Source organism: Urocampus carinirostris, chromosome 1 (assembly GCF_059441175.1).
Source record: "Urocampus carinirostris isolate Australia breed hairy pipefish chromosome 1, RoL_Ucar_1.0, whole genome shotgun sequence".
NCBI lineage: Eukaryota > Metazoa > Chordata > Actinopteri > Syngnathiformes > Syngnathidae > Urocampus > Urocampus carinirostris.
The window spans coordinates 46,656,008-46,670,553 of NC_142349.1; the positions used below are offsets into that span (position 1 = coordinate 46,656,008).

Consider the following 14,546-nt stretch of genomic DNA (forward strand, 5'->3'; position numbering starts at 1 on the left):
GTGTGCATTTCTCAGATACGCTCGAATAAACTCTGGCCATTTCTTATTTTTTACCATTTTCATGCTACACTAACAAAAATTGAATAGAATTGTCATCATCATCATCATTCATATCAACGTTGTAAAACAATGTATGCAATGTGATTTGACATGGACTCCAAGGTAATACATGTAATAAAGATTTTGAAGGGAAAACCATGAAAGACTATCAGGATAGATAGTGAAAAAAGTATTTTGGTATATTAAAAATATTGATTCATTATTAGTATTTTTTCCTTTATTGTCTAAGTCGCGGTTAATGTTTTCCTTAATTCTGACATTATGGATTCAACTATAACAAAATAAAGGTTGTACAATTTGGATCGTAACCATCCACCCATCTTCTGCACTGCTTGTCCTCAGTAGGACTGCGGGGGGGCTGTAACCAAATACAAGAAAACGGAAGAAATTGTAGACTTTGTTGTCATAAAACAAATTTATTCTGGCACCATTAAAACTTGTTATAATATTTCTGTATTTTTTTCTAACAATCTGTTAACTAATTGTACAGAAGCATCTTAGATGTAATTGACTCTTGGGATTTTCCATCTGTGAAGCTTCATTTAAATCTTGCTAAAATATGCATGCCAAAAATCAATTAAAAAAAACAACAAGGAAATACTAAAGGTGCAATTATTAATAAAATATGTATATTCATAAAGTAAACAATTTTAAAAAAAGAATGCTAAAAATGTCATTTGTAATTTAATCAACATGTGTATGAACCTTATCTAATAATATTTCTAAAACTAAACATCTATATGTGACTAGTAATGAATACAAAATGGCATTATATTAATGCAATTCTAAACCCTAAAAAGGAGACACTGAAGGAAGAACAAATCTACACGCTATCTGAATAATTTAATCACGATGCATTCTGTGAATGAAAAATAAAATAAATTGATGTTAATTGCAACACTATTCATGTAACAAGTAATGAAAAATGTGTGTATTATGTGATATTATGTGTGTGCATGTCGGCCAGCAATCGACTATTTCTTTGCAACAAGCAAGGTATGGTAAAGCGGTTTGATCACAATATGCAGATAGAGCGAGCTGTCGATCAAGTACTCAGAAACACGCCGCTGCAGATCGGCGCCCTCCAGGAAGTCTCCCACCTCCTCAGTGCTTTGGTGGAAGTTGTAAACATGGCGGACAACTACTTTTCCCTGTTGCCTGGCCATCACGATTACCGTCTTCTGGAAGCTCACCCCGGCGAAGTCCGGGCTAGATGTGGCCGGCGTGACAATGATTCTTGGCCTACCCGCGTCAGTGCGGGTGGGCTGCATTGCCCCCATGTCGGTGTAGGTGGACCTAGCACTCAGCGGGAGCCAGCGAGGGGAGAATAGCGAGTTCCAGGTCACACGTTTGCTGGCGTCGTGGCCGCTGGGGCCCAGCTGTGTCTGGAAGCTGAAGCTGCGGTCGTCACGGGTTGGGTTGTTGATGATCCAAGGGGAGCCCCAGGAGGAGGACAGGTAGTTGCGTGGCGTGAAAATACTGCAGTTGACGTCAAAGTATTTGGCCAAAGTGATGGGTGACGCTGAATGGAACTGGAAGGCCAGGTAGAGGAGATCCCGGACTGACTCGTAATATTTCTGCATGAGAGGCGACTGCTTTTGGAGCCGGAAAAGGTATTGAGGGGGAATCATGCCGTATCGCACGAACCTCAGAGCAGCCTCTGTGGTCTTGCCCACGGGCTGGTTGCGGTCGATCCACAATTCCAGGGCCTCGTAGAGCTCCAGCTCGGTCTGCAGGATAAGGTCCGATCGCTGGAGCAAAGAGAGGAGAAGTTCCTCGTTGATGGAGCTCCATTCTTGACTCTGCAGAACTGAAGACAAGTTCCAGGACAGATACTGTAGGCAACTGTCCCGCAGGGTAACGTCGCCTGTTTGCAGTGCATAGTTGTACCAAGCTACAACATGGCCTGTGGGGGAGTCGCTGGACAAATGCTGGGTCATATACTGGCTCAGGCCCTGTTGCAAGCCCCACACATGGTACTTGCTGGCCAGCTTGTGCAGAGATATGGCCTGGTCCAGGCGCACAGACACATCTCCACTGTATAAGTATCTGCACAAAGAAAAAAAATAATATTTAGAAGATTCCTAACTGAGTCTCAGGACACAGTGTTCGTTTCTTTAAAAGAGCTGTGCGGAAATTGGAACTTTTAGACTTGTGGTCGCAATCTCCTGGCTTGTGTCACCATCGCAGCCTTCATTAGGCTTCTTATGTTGCACATGCAAGTGCATGCAGTTCTCAGATGCGCTTGAATAAACTCATATATTTCATCTTTCTTGGGGTTTGGGTAGGCGTTTGGACTGAACTTACAACAGGTATTTTCTTATTTTCACCATTTTCATGCTACACTAAAAATTAGAAACCAAAAGCAAATGCAGGGACAAGGACAAATTCCCCCATTCCCCATTTATTCGACTTTATAATGTTTTGCCTCGAAAAGCTTTGCAATAAGATAAGAGCAGAAAGGCCCATGGAAAAAATAAATTATAAGGGCTCTTTGAACTCCGTTGGGCATTGTTAACAGATACATAAAAGAGAAAAGAGAAAAGAAATGCTTTGGGCAGTCTACAGAGCGAGCTGCCAACAAGATCAAAGAGATCAAAGCCAGCAGAGAAGCTAATGTTGTGACTCATTTCATCTGCAGAAACTGTAACAAAAACCTCATCATCCACTCCAGCATGAATGTGGATCTTTGGTGGGACAGGTACACCGCGGTTACATTGCTGCTGCCCCCGCGACCTCGGATAAGTGGAAGATAATGAATGAATGGATGGATGTTTGTTATGTTTTTCTTTTTTTTTCTCCTTAGATGTATTGTATACAAATGTTTTTTCAAACTTCATCACTACCACAGAACTCTTCTTCTCCTAACCTAATAAACTTGTCAAAGACGGCAGCACAGTCTGCCGCCTCCCTCAGTACCACGGTGCTGCCGTTGCGGCCGAGAATCATCTCCTCGAAGATGTCGCTCTGCATGCTGAGCACCAGGCTATGGGCCTGGATCACCTTCACCTCGTCCGTGTTGATTGTGTGCACGCGGAGAGTGACGTCACTTCTGTTGCCTGCTGCCAGCAGGCCCTCCATACGCTGAACCAGTCCCATGGAATGATTCAGGACGGTGGCCCCTATATCCGGAGGTGCGTCCAGCTTCAGGGCAGCTGTGGATGCAAAAGTGGTGTCCAAAAATTAAGTAGAGATACTTTTATCACACTTTATACTCAAATACTTGTATGAATTCTATGTTCTGTACATTTTAGGGCAGGGGTTGGGAACCCTTTTGACTCAAATAGTAATAAAAGTGTTGTTTGAGGCTGGAACTGGAAACAGGGTTATTCAAAACAAGGGCAGTATTTATTAACAAACCTGTACAGAAGTACCAAAACAAACTAGCAACAAATGCCCCCCCAAAAAACCGAAACAGAAAACAAACCTGGAACTTCAAAAAGCAACAAGCAGTTACAGTACTAAAGAACCGAACAAAAACAAACCTGGTGTGGTGCTGGAAATTAAATTAAAATTACATAGTTTATGATGGGGTCTGGTATGCCTCGTACCACGAGAGGGCCCCAAACGAGGGTTGAACTGGGCAGTGGTGTGTCCAATCACAAGACCTGTGTCTAATTATCCTGAACTCTTTACAAAGACTTTTCGAAAATCGCATGTCGCAAGTCGTTGGGTCATTGTCATTTCCATTCCACTGCCCAACCGCGCTTGTTTTCTTTGCTGTTGGGACTTTTTGGGGTTTGATTTTGTTTGGACATGTAATTTGTTTTGTGCTCCCTTGTTTGTTTTTTACTTTGGTCCTAGTTTTGTTTTTAAATGCCTCCTCTTTAGCACCCCTGCCTACAGTTCCCGCTTTCCCTACATAGGCCAAGTACCCTCAAACCTGACAAAAAGCTAAATTATATATTTATACATATATATATATATATATATATATATATATATATATATATATATATATATATATATATATATATATATATATATATATATATATATATATATATATATATATATATATATATATATATATATATATATATATATATATACCAGCTCAGTAGCCTAGATGGTAAGGCGCCCGCTTTGAGACTGGGAGGTTCGGGTTCGCGCCCCGGCCGAGTCATTCCTAAGACTTAAAAAGTGGTCGGCGGCGCCCTCTGTTGGCTGCGGCTGCATCGGCTCGCTACAACGGGTCAGGTGCAATCGACATTTCGTTCTGTGTACATTGTTACACAGAATGACAATACAAGGAAATTATTATTATTATTATTATTATTATTATATATATATATATATATATATATATATATATATATATATATATGTATAAATATATATATATATAAAAATTTAAATTAAAATTTAAATTACGGCATGTGCAATTCTCACTTTCATATTTATTTTGACGAGGAATTTTCACTAACGGAAAAAAAAATGAATGAACGGATACTTCATATGTGCAGTATTTTTATACATATAGTACATGTATTTTTATACATATACATATACATATATATATATATATATATATATATATATATATATATATATATATATATATATATTTATCTCATCTCATTAGCCGTACCGCTTATCCTCATTAGGGTCGCGGGGGGGCTGGAGCCCATCCCAGCCATCTCCAGGCAGTGGGCAGGGGACACCCTGAACTGGTTGCCAACCAATCGCAGGGCACACAGGGACAGACAACTCATTCGCTCATTCACACCTAGGGACAATTTGGACCGGCCAATTCACCTGAAATGCATGTTTTTGGAACGTGGGAGGAAACCGGAGTGCCCGGAGGGAACCCACGCAAGCACGGGGAGAACATACAAACTCCGCACTGGATTTGAACCCACGACAGGTTCCCATGACATGAACTGTGCCGCACAAGCGCTAACCACTGCGCCGCCGCGCTGCCCCATATATATATATATATATATATATATATATATATATATATATATATATATATATATATATATATATATATATATATATATATATATATATATATATATATATATATATATATATATATATATATATATATATATATATATATATATATATATATATATATATATAGTATATGTATAAAAATAATTTTCTTTATTGCCAATATTCAGCTATTATATTTAAAGTTTAAGTTTGCCAGTAAGAGCGTGCTCAAAATATCCTTCTAAATCCAAATAAAAAATACTTTGTAAATTCCCATTAGTGTATTGGTGTGCATGTGCGTGTGTTTCTATTTGACATATAGGCTCCGAAACAGCTGAACTAATTATTGTGAAAATTTACATAGTTGTAATTTAGGCCTTTGTGAGTGTCTTTAGGTAGGTTTTGTGTCAAGGCAACACCAATAAATATCAACAAAATGAATAAACATCTGCTTTTGTGTGGACTGGTTTTCTTAGGTTGTGCTTTTTTGGTGTCTCTAACGCCTTCTTGCAGCCAATTTGCATACTGCAGCTCCTGACCACTGACCACTCCAAGCAGCTAAATGTAATCTTCTATCCAACAAACAACACCTAGTTTTTTTGCCTGTTAAAATATAAATCTGGATTATTAGCATTATTGATAACATTTTACAGCTGGTAGTTACCTTGCATGGGTGACACTGCTATCGGTTGGTTATTGTGTAAAAGGGAAAAGTGTGAAGTACATTATAAAGCGCTCTGAGAGGTCTTCATTGACTTGAAAAGCGCTATTTAAATGCAACCCATTTACATTTACCATTTACATTTACGTGTATTTTTCATGATTACTATTAGGCGGAGTCAGCACGGCAGTGCAGTGGTTAGCACGTGTGCGGCACAGTTCTGAGGTCATGAGATCGAACGTTCCTGTGTGGAGTTTGCATGTTCTCCCCGTGCTTGCGTGGTTTTCCTCCGGGCACTCCAGTTTCCTCCCACATTCAAAAAACATGCATCTCAGGATAATTGTCCGGTCCAAATTGTCCTTTGGTGTGAATGTGCGAGTGTATTGTCTGTCTCTGTGTGCCCTGCGATTGGCTGGCAACTGGTTCAGGCTGCCCACTGCCCGAAGACAGCTGGGATGGGCTCCAGCAACCCTGTGACCCTACTAAGGATAAGCAGGGCAGATAATGGATGGATGGACTATTAGGCGGCATGGTGGATTACTGGCTAGCATGTCTGCCTCTCAGCTCAGGGGTACTGTGTTCGAGTTACCGGCCTCCCCTTGTGGACTTTGCACGTTCTCATCTAGTCTGAGCTGGTATTCACCGAGCCCTCCAGTTTCCTTCCACGTCCCCAAAACATGTTTGGCAGGCCATTTGGCAAGTTCAGGAATGGAATGAGTATGTAAGTGAGTAAATAAGTAAGTCAGGTTGTTTGCCCTAATGTGCCCTGCTATTGGCTGGCAACCAGTCCTGCTTGAAGACAGCTGGAAATGGGTTCTGTTGTCTTCGTGAGTGTAAGCGGTTAAAACATTTGTGAAATATTAGGAATATTTTCAATTAGCCTCAACCGCCCTAAAATCAATCTTATTTAAATACAAAATGACCTGGAAATTATACAGTCGTTGCAGAGAATTTCAATTTTGAAATTAACATATGGAAACAATCCATTACAAGTGATAATCTTCAAGGGACCCTTGTTTATGTTCTCCTCTCATTCTCGTTATGTATTGTTGGGTTGGCTCAAAACCAGCCAGAAAATGGACCCTAGTGGATGTGGGCAGCCTGGGTAAAAAGGTCCCGACCAAGCCATCACTGCTATGCCACAAGGCTGGGCATTTGAGCCTCGCCCTAATATCTACTGAACCTATGCAGAACATGAAGAAGAAAAAGTCAAACATGTTTGCCCTTACCTCCTCTAACTGCTATAAAGTGGCTGAAGAAGAGAAGTGTGGTCCAAAAGATTCGGAAGAGCAAGTCTCGATCATGGGAGGGCATCATCTCGCTTCCTGATCGGTCAAATTGTTTTCACAGAGTTGTTGTCCCCTCGCTTGTGTGCTTGTGTGCCGCCCCGCTTTCCTTCCTGCGCTCTTTATGTAGGACGCCGGCCTTTCTCTGGCGCATCTCGCAAACCCGAGTCGGCACCATCGATTGGTGGAATCTGGCAGGGGCGTTGCCATAGAGACGGCTTTGATTTTTAATTCCCCCTTTTGGATGTTACATGGCATCGATCAGTACAGGATTGGGCCTAATGTTTTAGGGGGGGGGCACTATCAATAATCCATTTTTATCTTTAAATGGCACACGCGACAACAGACATTGAATTTTAAAAAGGCCATCTTGATATTCATATTTATTGACATTTGAGCTGTAATCACAGCAGCCTGCCACTGAGCTTGCAAAACACAATTAAATGACTAATTAGCTTTGCGACTGGCAGTCCATCAAGTTTTGTAATCCTGTTATAGGGCCTACAGTTTTTTGAGGATGAATTACTTCTCTGATGCCAGTGTTTCTCAACCTAATGGAAGGATAATTTGATTAGCACAGAGTCTGCCACTTTCAAGTGGGTCCATGTTCAGTGAATGTGTCAATCAGGATTGCTCATCCACACGTTGGATTTCCGTGGGATTTTTGTAAATCTGTATGCCGGGATTGACACAATTTTTCCAAAAGGCTTGGAAACAAAAGAGGAAAAAATAGAACTGTCGGAGGAAAAACACAAAACAAAGGTGCTTAATGTTTTTCAAGGCTGTAAATATGTTTGGAATAAATTCAGTGCTACTACAGTGCGGAGTTTACATGTTCTCCCCGTGCCTGCGTGGGTTTGGGCACTCCAATTTCCTCCCACGTTCCAAAGACATGCACGTCAGGTTTATTGGCCGGTCCAAATTGTCCCTAGGTGTGAATGAGCGAGTGAGTTGGCTGTCTCAGTGTGCCCTGCGACCGGCTGGCAACCAGTTCAGGGTGTCCCCTGCCCACTGCCCAAAGATGGCTGGGATGGGCTCCAGCAACCCGGCGACCCTAGTGAGGATAAGAGAAGAAGAAAAGGGATGGACAGACGGATAAATATTAAGAATCTTCCCGGGTAAATAACAAACTCAAAAAATTAAGAAAAATAAAAAACAAGCAATGATCATTTTTGTTTTGACAATGTTGATTGTTCTTTCGTTGTGGTGCATCAGTGCCATTTACTGGTTACTTGCAGTAATAGCAGGTTCGATATGGTGTTTGAAGAACAACTTTCGACTTAAAACGGCGCTCTTAAATCCTACGACTGTTATATTATTAAAAAGGTTTTTACAATCTGAAAATTTACTTAATCCATTCAGAAACCTTATTGTCATTTTTGGCAGCTCTCTAAATGTTAAATGTGTAACTTGTGCTTATGAGTCATTTTATTTTGATTGGAAATGTAGGGCTTTATTTTATTGGTGGCTCCAGACATTTTTGTTTTTGTAGTCTGTTATGGCTCCTTCAACACTTTCAGTTGCTGACTTCTGGAAGTATGCAAAATGTCACATATCAGTGTAAATGTGAGAACTGTGAAGATATGTACAACAAGGAAATAAAATATAGTTTGAAGCAGGCAGATAGACAGGCAGATAAACATCAACAAAAAGGACTGGCAGACACATTCATCAAGTTGACTAAAACAGCGGAATTCGGGATGGCCTACACCACATTACAGCCTTTTGAATCGTTGAATTGAATTTGTGGACTTTGTTAGTATTCTGTAGATATTATGAGAAGATTTAGTGTGTTTGGGTTTTCCATTAATCCAACTGTGACAATTTAGGCTATGCTTGCAGAAAAAGCATGCCCTTGTTTAGTTTCACATTTCTTGATGAAGGGATCCTATTAAGAATATGTTAAAAGAACCGCAAACACCAACACACACACACAAACTTGGAAGTTAAGAGGGCTAGTTTGTCAACAGCTGGATTGTATCGACCACTAAATCATCAATGTACAAAAGTAGGCTCCGTCTGACTGTATAAACAGGACATTTAGTGCAGGCAAAATGCCAGCCAGCATCAGACAAAAAAGGTCCTGGATGACCTTAATCTTGCAGCGGGCTTGAAGAGCTGGAGGGGACTCATTCACCCAACCCCACTCCCTAACCCACAACAAATGAGGGCGACATAATAACACTCTCATACACTTTTAATCTGTACGCTCCACTTAATGCCCCAAAAAAAAGAGAGAAAAAAAAAGAAAAAGTTATCCCTGAAATACTATAGTATCAGATATGGGGGGGGGAAATTCAATTAATTTCTATACTATTGGTGGACCTCTCAGTTGTATCAAACATGTTAATGGTCTAGTGGACTGATGGGACAAATTTTTGCAACCCCATTTCTGTGCTAAAGAAGTCGAATGTAGTCTGTTTGGGGTTGTTTTGAGCTTTTACTGGAAAATTTGCCAATCTACCTACTGATTTGGAGAAGAGAAGTAGACTTCCCAGCCTAAAAATGGGCACATTGATTTTGTGCAAGTGTAGTTGAGTGCGTTTGTCATTTGTGATATACAAACTGTGTTTTGCTGGTTGGTCTGATCGCGGTGACTGTCGGATCCCTGGTGCATGTTGCAGTCTGGTAAATAAAAAAAAAGTACACCAAATTTTAGGTTCACAATAACCAGGTCTCTTGAGGTGGATTTGATCATGGCACTCCATGGACACGTGGACAGCAGGATGCCAGTAATATCCTTAAATAGTATAAAAACAAACTGGAACAATCAAGCTAAGTCATTGTAAAAATGAATTCATTGCACTATCATCACTGTCTCATTAAAAGATTGAAATAGTAATTCTGTGGCGACCAAGCAGAATTAGTGGAGGGAAGGGCGCTTACTTGTGCATTTTTTGGTGCAAGGTAGTCTACCAAAACCCCCAACACTTGCATTGGTAACTACATTATTCACAAGGGGAAATCTTAACTCATCACTGTAATGTCAAGTATTCAGATACATCTGTGGAGCAGTCAATCTGTCTTTCCACATTTGATCATTTTTATCTATCTATCCATCTCAAATGTCTTAATTGAGTAAGTGATATAATTGAGTAGACCCTAAAACATTTTTCAAGCGCAACATTGGTATGTTTTATCCTACAACCAGTGACATGCAGCCAGAAGAGGCCGGTGAGGCACAGACTCATCTGTCACAATGAAAATGTAAAATTAAAAACCTATTTAGGAGTTCTATATATTTAGTGGTAAAGGTCTGTCTCGTTTAACTTTACAATTCTTGAATTTAATTTTTCAAAATAGTTGAATTTTCACATTATATCATGAATATTAGTCAAATAATTTGTTGCACTTATAATAATCATATTTGGGACTCAAAATTATGAGCTTGGTAAAAATTTTGTGTTTTTTTTTAATCTGCAATACGATTGGGTGACCTACTAAGGCACTTGTGTTGACAGTACAGCATTCAATGGGAAGTATATTTAGGCAAAAATGTCAATTTGGCCAAAACAGATGTTTGCAGTTATGTTATCAGTTTGATGAATTTGTATGTAATGTAATGTAATTGGATACAGAGTGAGGCATGCAATTCTCTTGGACTCTGATTTGGCGTACATTGACATCTGAGCCCCTTAGTGTTACCTGAGGTGTTCCGCAGGGTTCAGTACTTGGCCCCCTTCCTTACAGCATTTACCTGCTTCCTTTAGGTAATATTATCTCATCTCATCTCATTAGCCGTACCGCTTATCCTCATTAGGGTCGCGGGGGGGCAGTGGGCAGGGGACACCCTGAACTGGTTGCCAGCCAATCGCAGGGCACACAGGGACAGACAACTCATTCGCTCATTCACACCCAGGGACAATTTGCACCGGCCAATTCACCTGAAATGCATGTTTTTGGAACGTGGGAGGAAACCGGAGTGCCCGGAGGAAACCCACGCAAGCACGGGGAGAACATACAAACTCTGCACAGCAAGTCTGGAGCTGGATTTGAACCCACGACAGGTTCCCATGACATGAACTGTGCCGCACAAGCGCTAACCACTGCGCCGCCGTGCTGCCCTAGGTAATATTATTCGCAAGTATAATATAAGTTTCCATTGCTACGCAGATGACACTCAACTATATCTTCCGATGGAGGAATCTGCCACACTACACTGAGATAAAAGAATGGATGTCACTCAACTGGACTCATGGACTTGCTCCCTCATATCTTTCAGATTTATTTCCGCCCTATGTTCCAGTCCGGAGCCTTCGCTCTGAAAATGCCGGTCTACTAGTGATCCCAAGAGCCAAGGAGAGATCCGCAGGTTCGAGAGCGTTCTCCATTTGGGCCCCAGTGCTGTGGAATACTCTTCCCCCTGAGATTCGATCTGCAACCTCAGTGGAAATGTTTAAATCTAAGCTTAAAACACACTTCTACTCTATAGCATATGAATAACCTATATTTTATGTTGACAATATCTATGTATTATTTGTTATTGCAACATCAATTGCAGCCTGGTCATCCTGAAAGGGGGATTACCTCATGTGGGGACCCTTCTCAAGGTTTTTTCATTTTGCTCATGTTGAGGATTTTGAGTTTTTCCTCGCCCTCATGTAGGTTTTTGTTTAGGGGATGGTGTAATAATAGTATGTGTTATGCAATAATCCGTGGTCTGTGCAGTTGTTGTGTTTAAGGGCGTCACAAATAAACATGAATTGACGTATTTTTGCTATCTTCAGACGAGGAACTGTAATAGTTATCGATATCAGTTAGTAGTTTATATACTAATTATCTGCTCATGAGGTAGCAAAGTACTTAGTTTGTTTAACAAAGCGATTTAAGATTGCACTGTTAAAAAAATAAAAACATAAATAAAGCACATCATTCTTTTTTTTATTTTAAGGACTATTTTCACCTTTTTATATACTAAATAACTGCTTATGAGGTAATACAGTGAAATATTGACATAACTTCATTTTCAAACATTTTCAACGGACTTTGTGCCTCGGAACGTTTTATAAATAAAAGTGTACCTTGGTTCAAAAAGGGTTGAAAAACACTGGTCTATTCAACTGGAGCAACTCATAAACCTCATTTATAAGGTTAAGTAAGACAGTTTTTGTTTTCTTTTATGCTAGAGTTTATGTATCGCTTTAAAGCTCAGCCAATCAAATGATGGATAAGATGTAGGATCATTTATTTGTAAATATGACGGTGCCTCACTGGACACAAGCCACACCACGCCGCCAACAACGGTAAAAATGCCCCAAATTCATTTTTTTCAAAGACTACTATAGGAGGAAAGATAGAAAGGTTAATACAATTAGAACACACTTTGCGTTAAACCAAACCTTTAAACAAAAATAGGGACGTCAGTCTATTAAAAAAAGCAATTCACCCCTTATTTAAACCTATTTGCTGTGTCTTTTTGGACTTTTTTTTATGAGAAAAGGAAACATTTCGGAGGAGTATGGAGCAATATTTTACTGTGGGGATCTAACTGTAAAATTATGCAATATAAAATATTGTAGCTGAATTACGAACGAACCGAATTACTGTGGTTCGATATAAATGGCGATTAAAACTATTGGAAATAATGTCAAGATTTGACCAAACCAGGAAATACTTCTGCTGTATTTGAAAACAATGTGTGAGTATGTCAGGGGGGGTTTGTTGTGGGGAGGATTAAAACACACTTATTATTAGTGGTTGGCCGGCTTGACTTTCAACATATCAATCTAAAATCGTCCATTTGGTTGTATTCTGCCATTTATTCACTCTAACTATAAACAACTATGAAATATTTGTCCACCAGGTGGCGGTCTAAATTAGATATGCTGTGCACTTTACATGAATTCTGTTTGCGGTATATATAAAGTCATGCACAAATATAGAATGTACGAACTACATGAAATATATAAACATACTATTTACAATAATGTATGGAAATTGTTACAGTGTTAATGTTACTGTGTACCTGACTTGTTAACCTGACTGCCCATTTTGCGCATCTGGTTAGCTACTCTTCTTGCACTATCGGCACTATGGTAAAATACTATACGTAGCCAAAATACAATACAACATTATTTATATCTGTACATTCAAGGAAACTGTGGGGGTCAGATGCATCGACATTTCGTTCTGTATACACGTGTACTAGAATGACAATAAAGTAGATCTGAATCTGAATCTGAAAATATTGTAATCCATTTTCTTTCAAGCATGCTGGATAATTAGCCCAATTTAGATTCCTTAACTACAACTGTACTGTACAGTACCAAACTGTGTGTGTGACGGTCTGTGTGTGTGTCTGTTTGTTTGTTCATTTATTTGTTTTTTATTAATGTTTTTTTTTTTGTATATACAATCAAAAATATTCAAACAATGTTGTGTGCCAATTTTAGGTAGATAGATCATTTGCTGCAATTTAAGGGAATTGATATGATGCATTTGTTTACAATAAATTACCTTCAAGAAAGTACAGAATTTAAAGACATGCACCTGTGCCTTTAATATGTCACAAAAACAAAGTATGTAATGTCATTGCCACAAAGTCTATTTTTCAACAAAAATATGAACGCCACAAACAGTGCAATGCGTATTGTAAAATGTGAGACAAAAACATTTGGTACAAAATCGTTTTCTCGTGATTTAGGATGTAATATCAGTATTGTCACACAAATGCCGCTGTTCGACTGTGAAAAGCGGGATGTCGTGTTTACCGAAAAACAACAGTGACCAGATAATGAAGGTGCTGTATCTGAGTCAGATCAGGAGGCTTCTCTTCTACTACTGGTAACCATGGAATGCAGTATAATCTGTTTCATGTGGGGAGTAAACCACCAATAGACAACAAACCAAAAATAGCCTGGAGAAGAACGGCCAGGCTGTGCTTGCTTAAGACACACCACAGGGAGTTGAGCACCTATGACAGGAAGATGTGTGCCTACCACCACAGGTGGTTTAGAGATCCGTGAGGCATTAGTAATAGCCTATTTAAAAAATCTATCTAGACCTTAATCCAAGTGAATAAATTCTACAAAACATTTGGTTTAATGGGTATTCTTGTTACCTAGTGTTTACTATGTTTGTGTACTGCAATGCTAAATCTATTTCACCCTGGTCATCCTGGAAGGGGGATTACCACTTGTGAGGCCCCTTCTCAAGGTTTCTTTTTTCCTCACGTTGAGGTTTTGAGTTGTTCCTTGCCCGCATGTTGGTTTAAGATCAGGTAATTGTGTAATTGTAATCCTGTGCAGTCCTTTGAGACATTTTTGTGATTAAGGGCTATATAAATAAATGTGACTTGACTTGAAAAAAATAAATGTATGCATACCATGGAACATGTATGTATTAACTGTAAAAATAAAATATTAAAATTTTATCGCACTGTGCATCCACTCTTTGTTTTTGATGATCCATACCTGATGGATCTGCATCAGTTTAGAACCTAAAGAGGAAGTCTCCTCATGAAAGTGATCTAATCAGGCAAATAATAAAAAGCCATTAATCAGCATCAGTCCATACACAACAACAATGCTTCCTGACCCACTAGCGAGAGGCAAATTCAAGTAGAAAGGAGCCACTCCAAAGGAGGTGATTGGCCT

General features: G+C 39.6%; 1 protein-coding gene across 1 annotated transcript; it reads right to left on the reverse strand.

The window, feature by feature from the left end:
- Positions 1 to 462: 462 nt before the first annotated feature.
- On the reverse strand, positions 463 to 7,076 carry LOC148374924 (BTB/POZ domain-containing protein 17-like). Its single transcript, XM_088342512.1, has 3 exons — positions 6,895 to 7,076; positions 2,930 to 3,215; positions 463 to 2,109 (listed from the first exon to the last, which is right to left on the reverse strand). Exons 1-3 carry the CDS (start codon positions 6,980 to 6,982, stop codon positions 1,035 to 1,037), a joined length of 1,449 nt encoding a protein of 482 aa, XP_088198638.1. The 5' UTR covers positions 6,983 to 7,076; the 3' UTR covers positions 463 to 1,034.
- Positions 7,077 to 14,546: the final 7,470 nt, after the last annotated feature.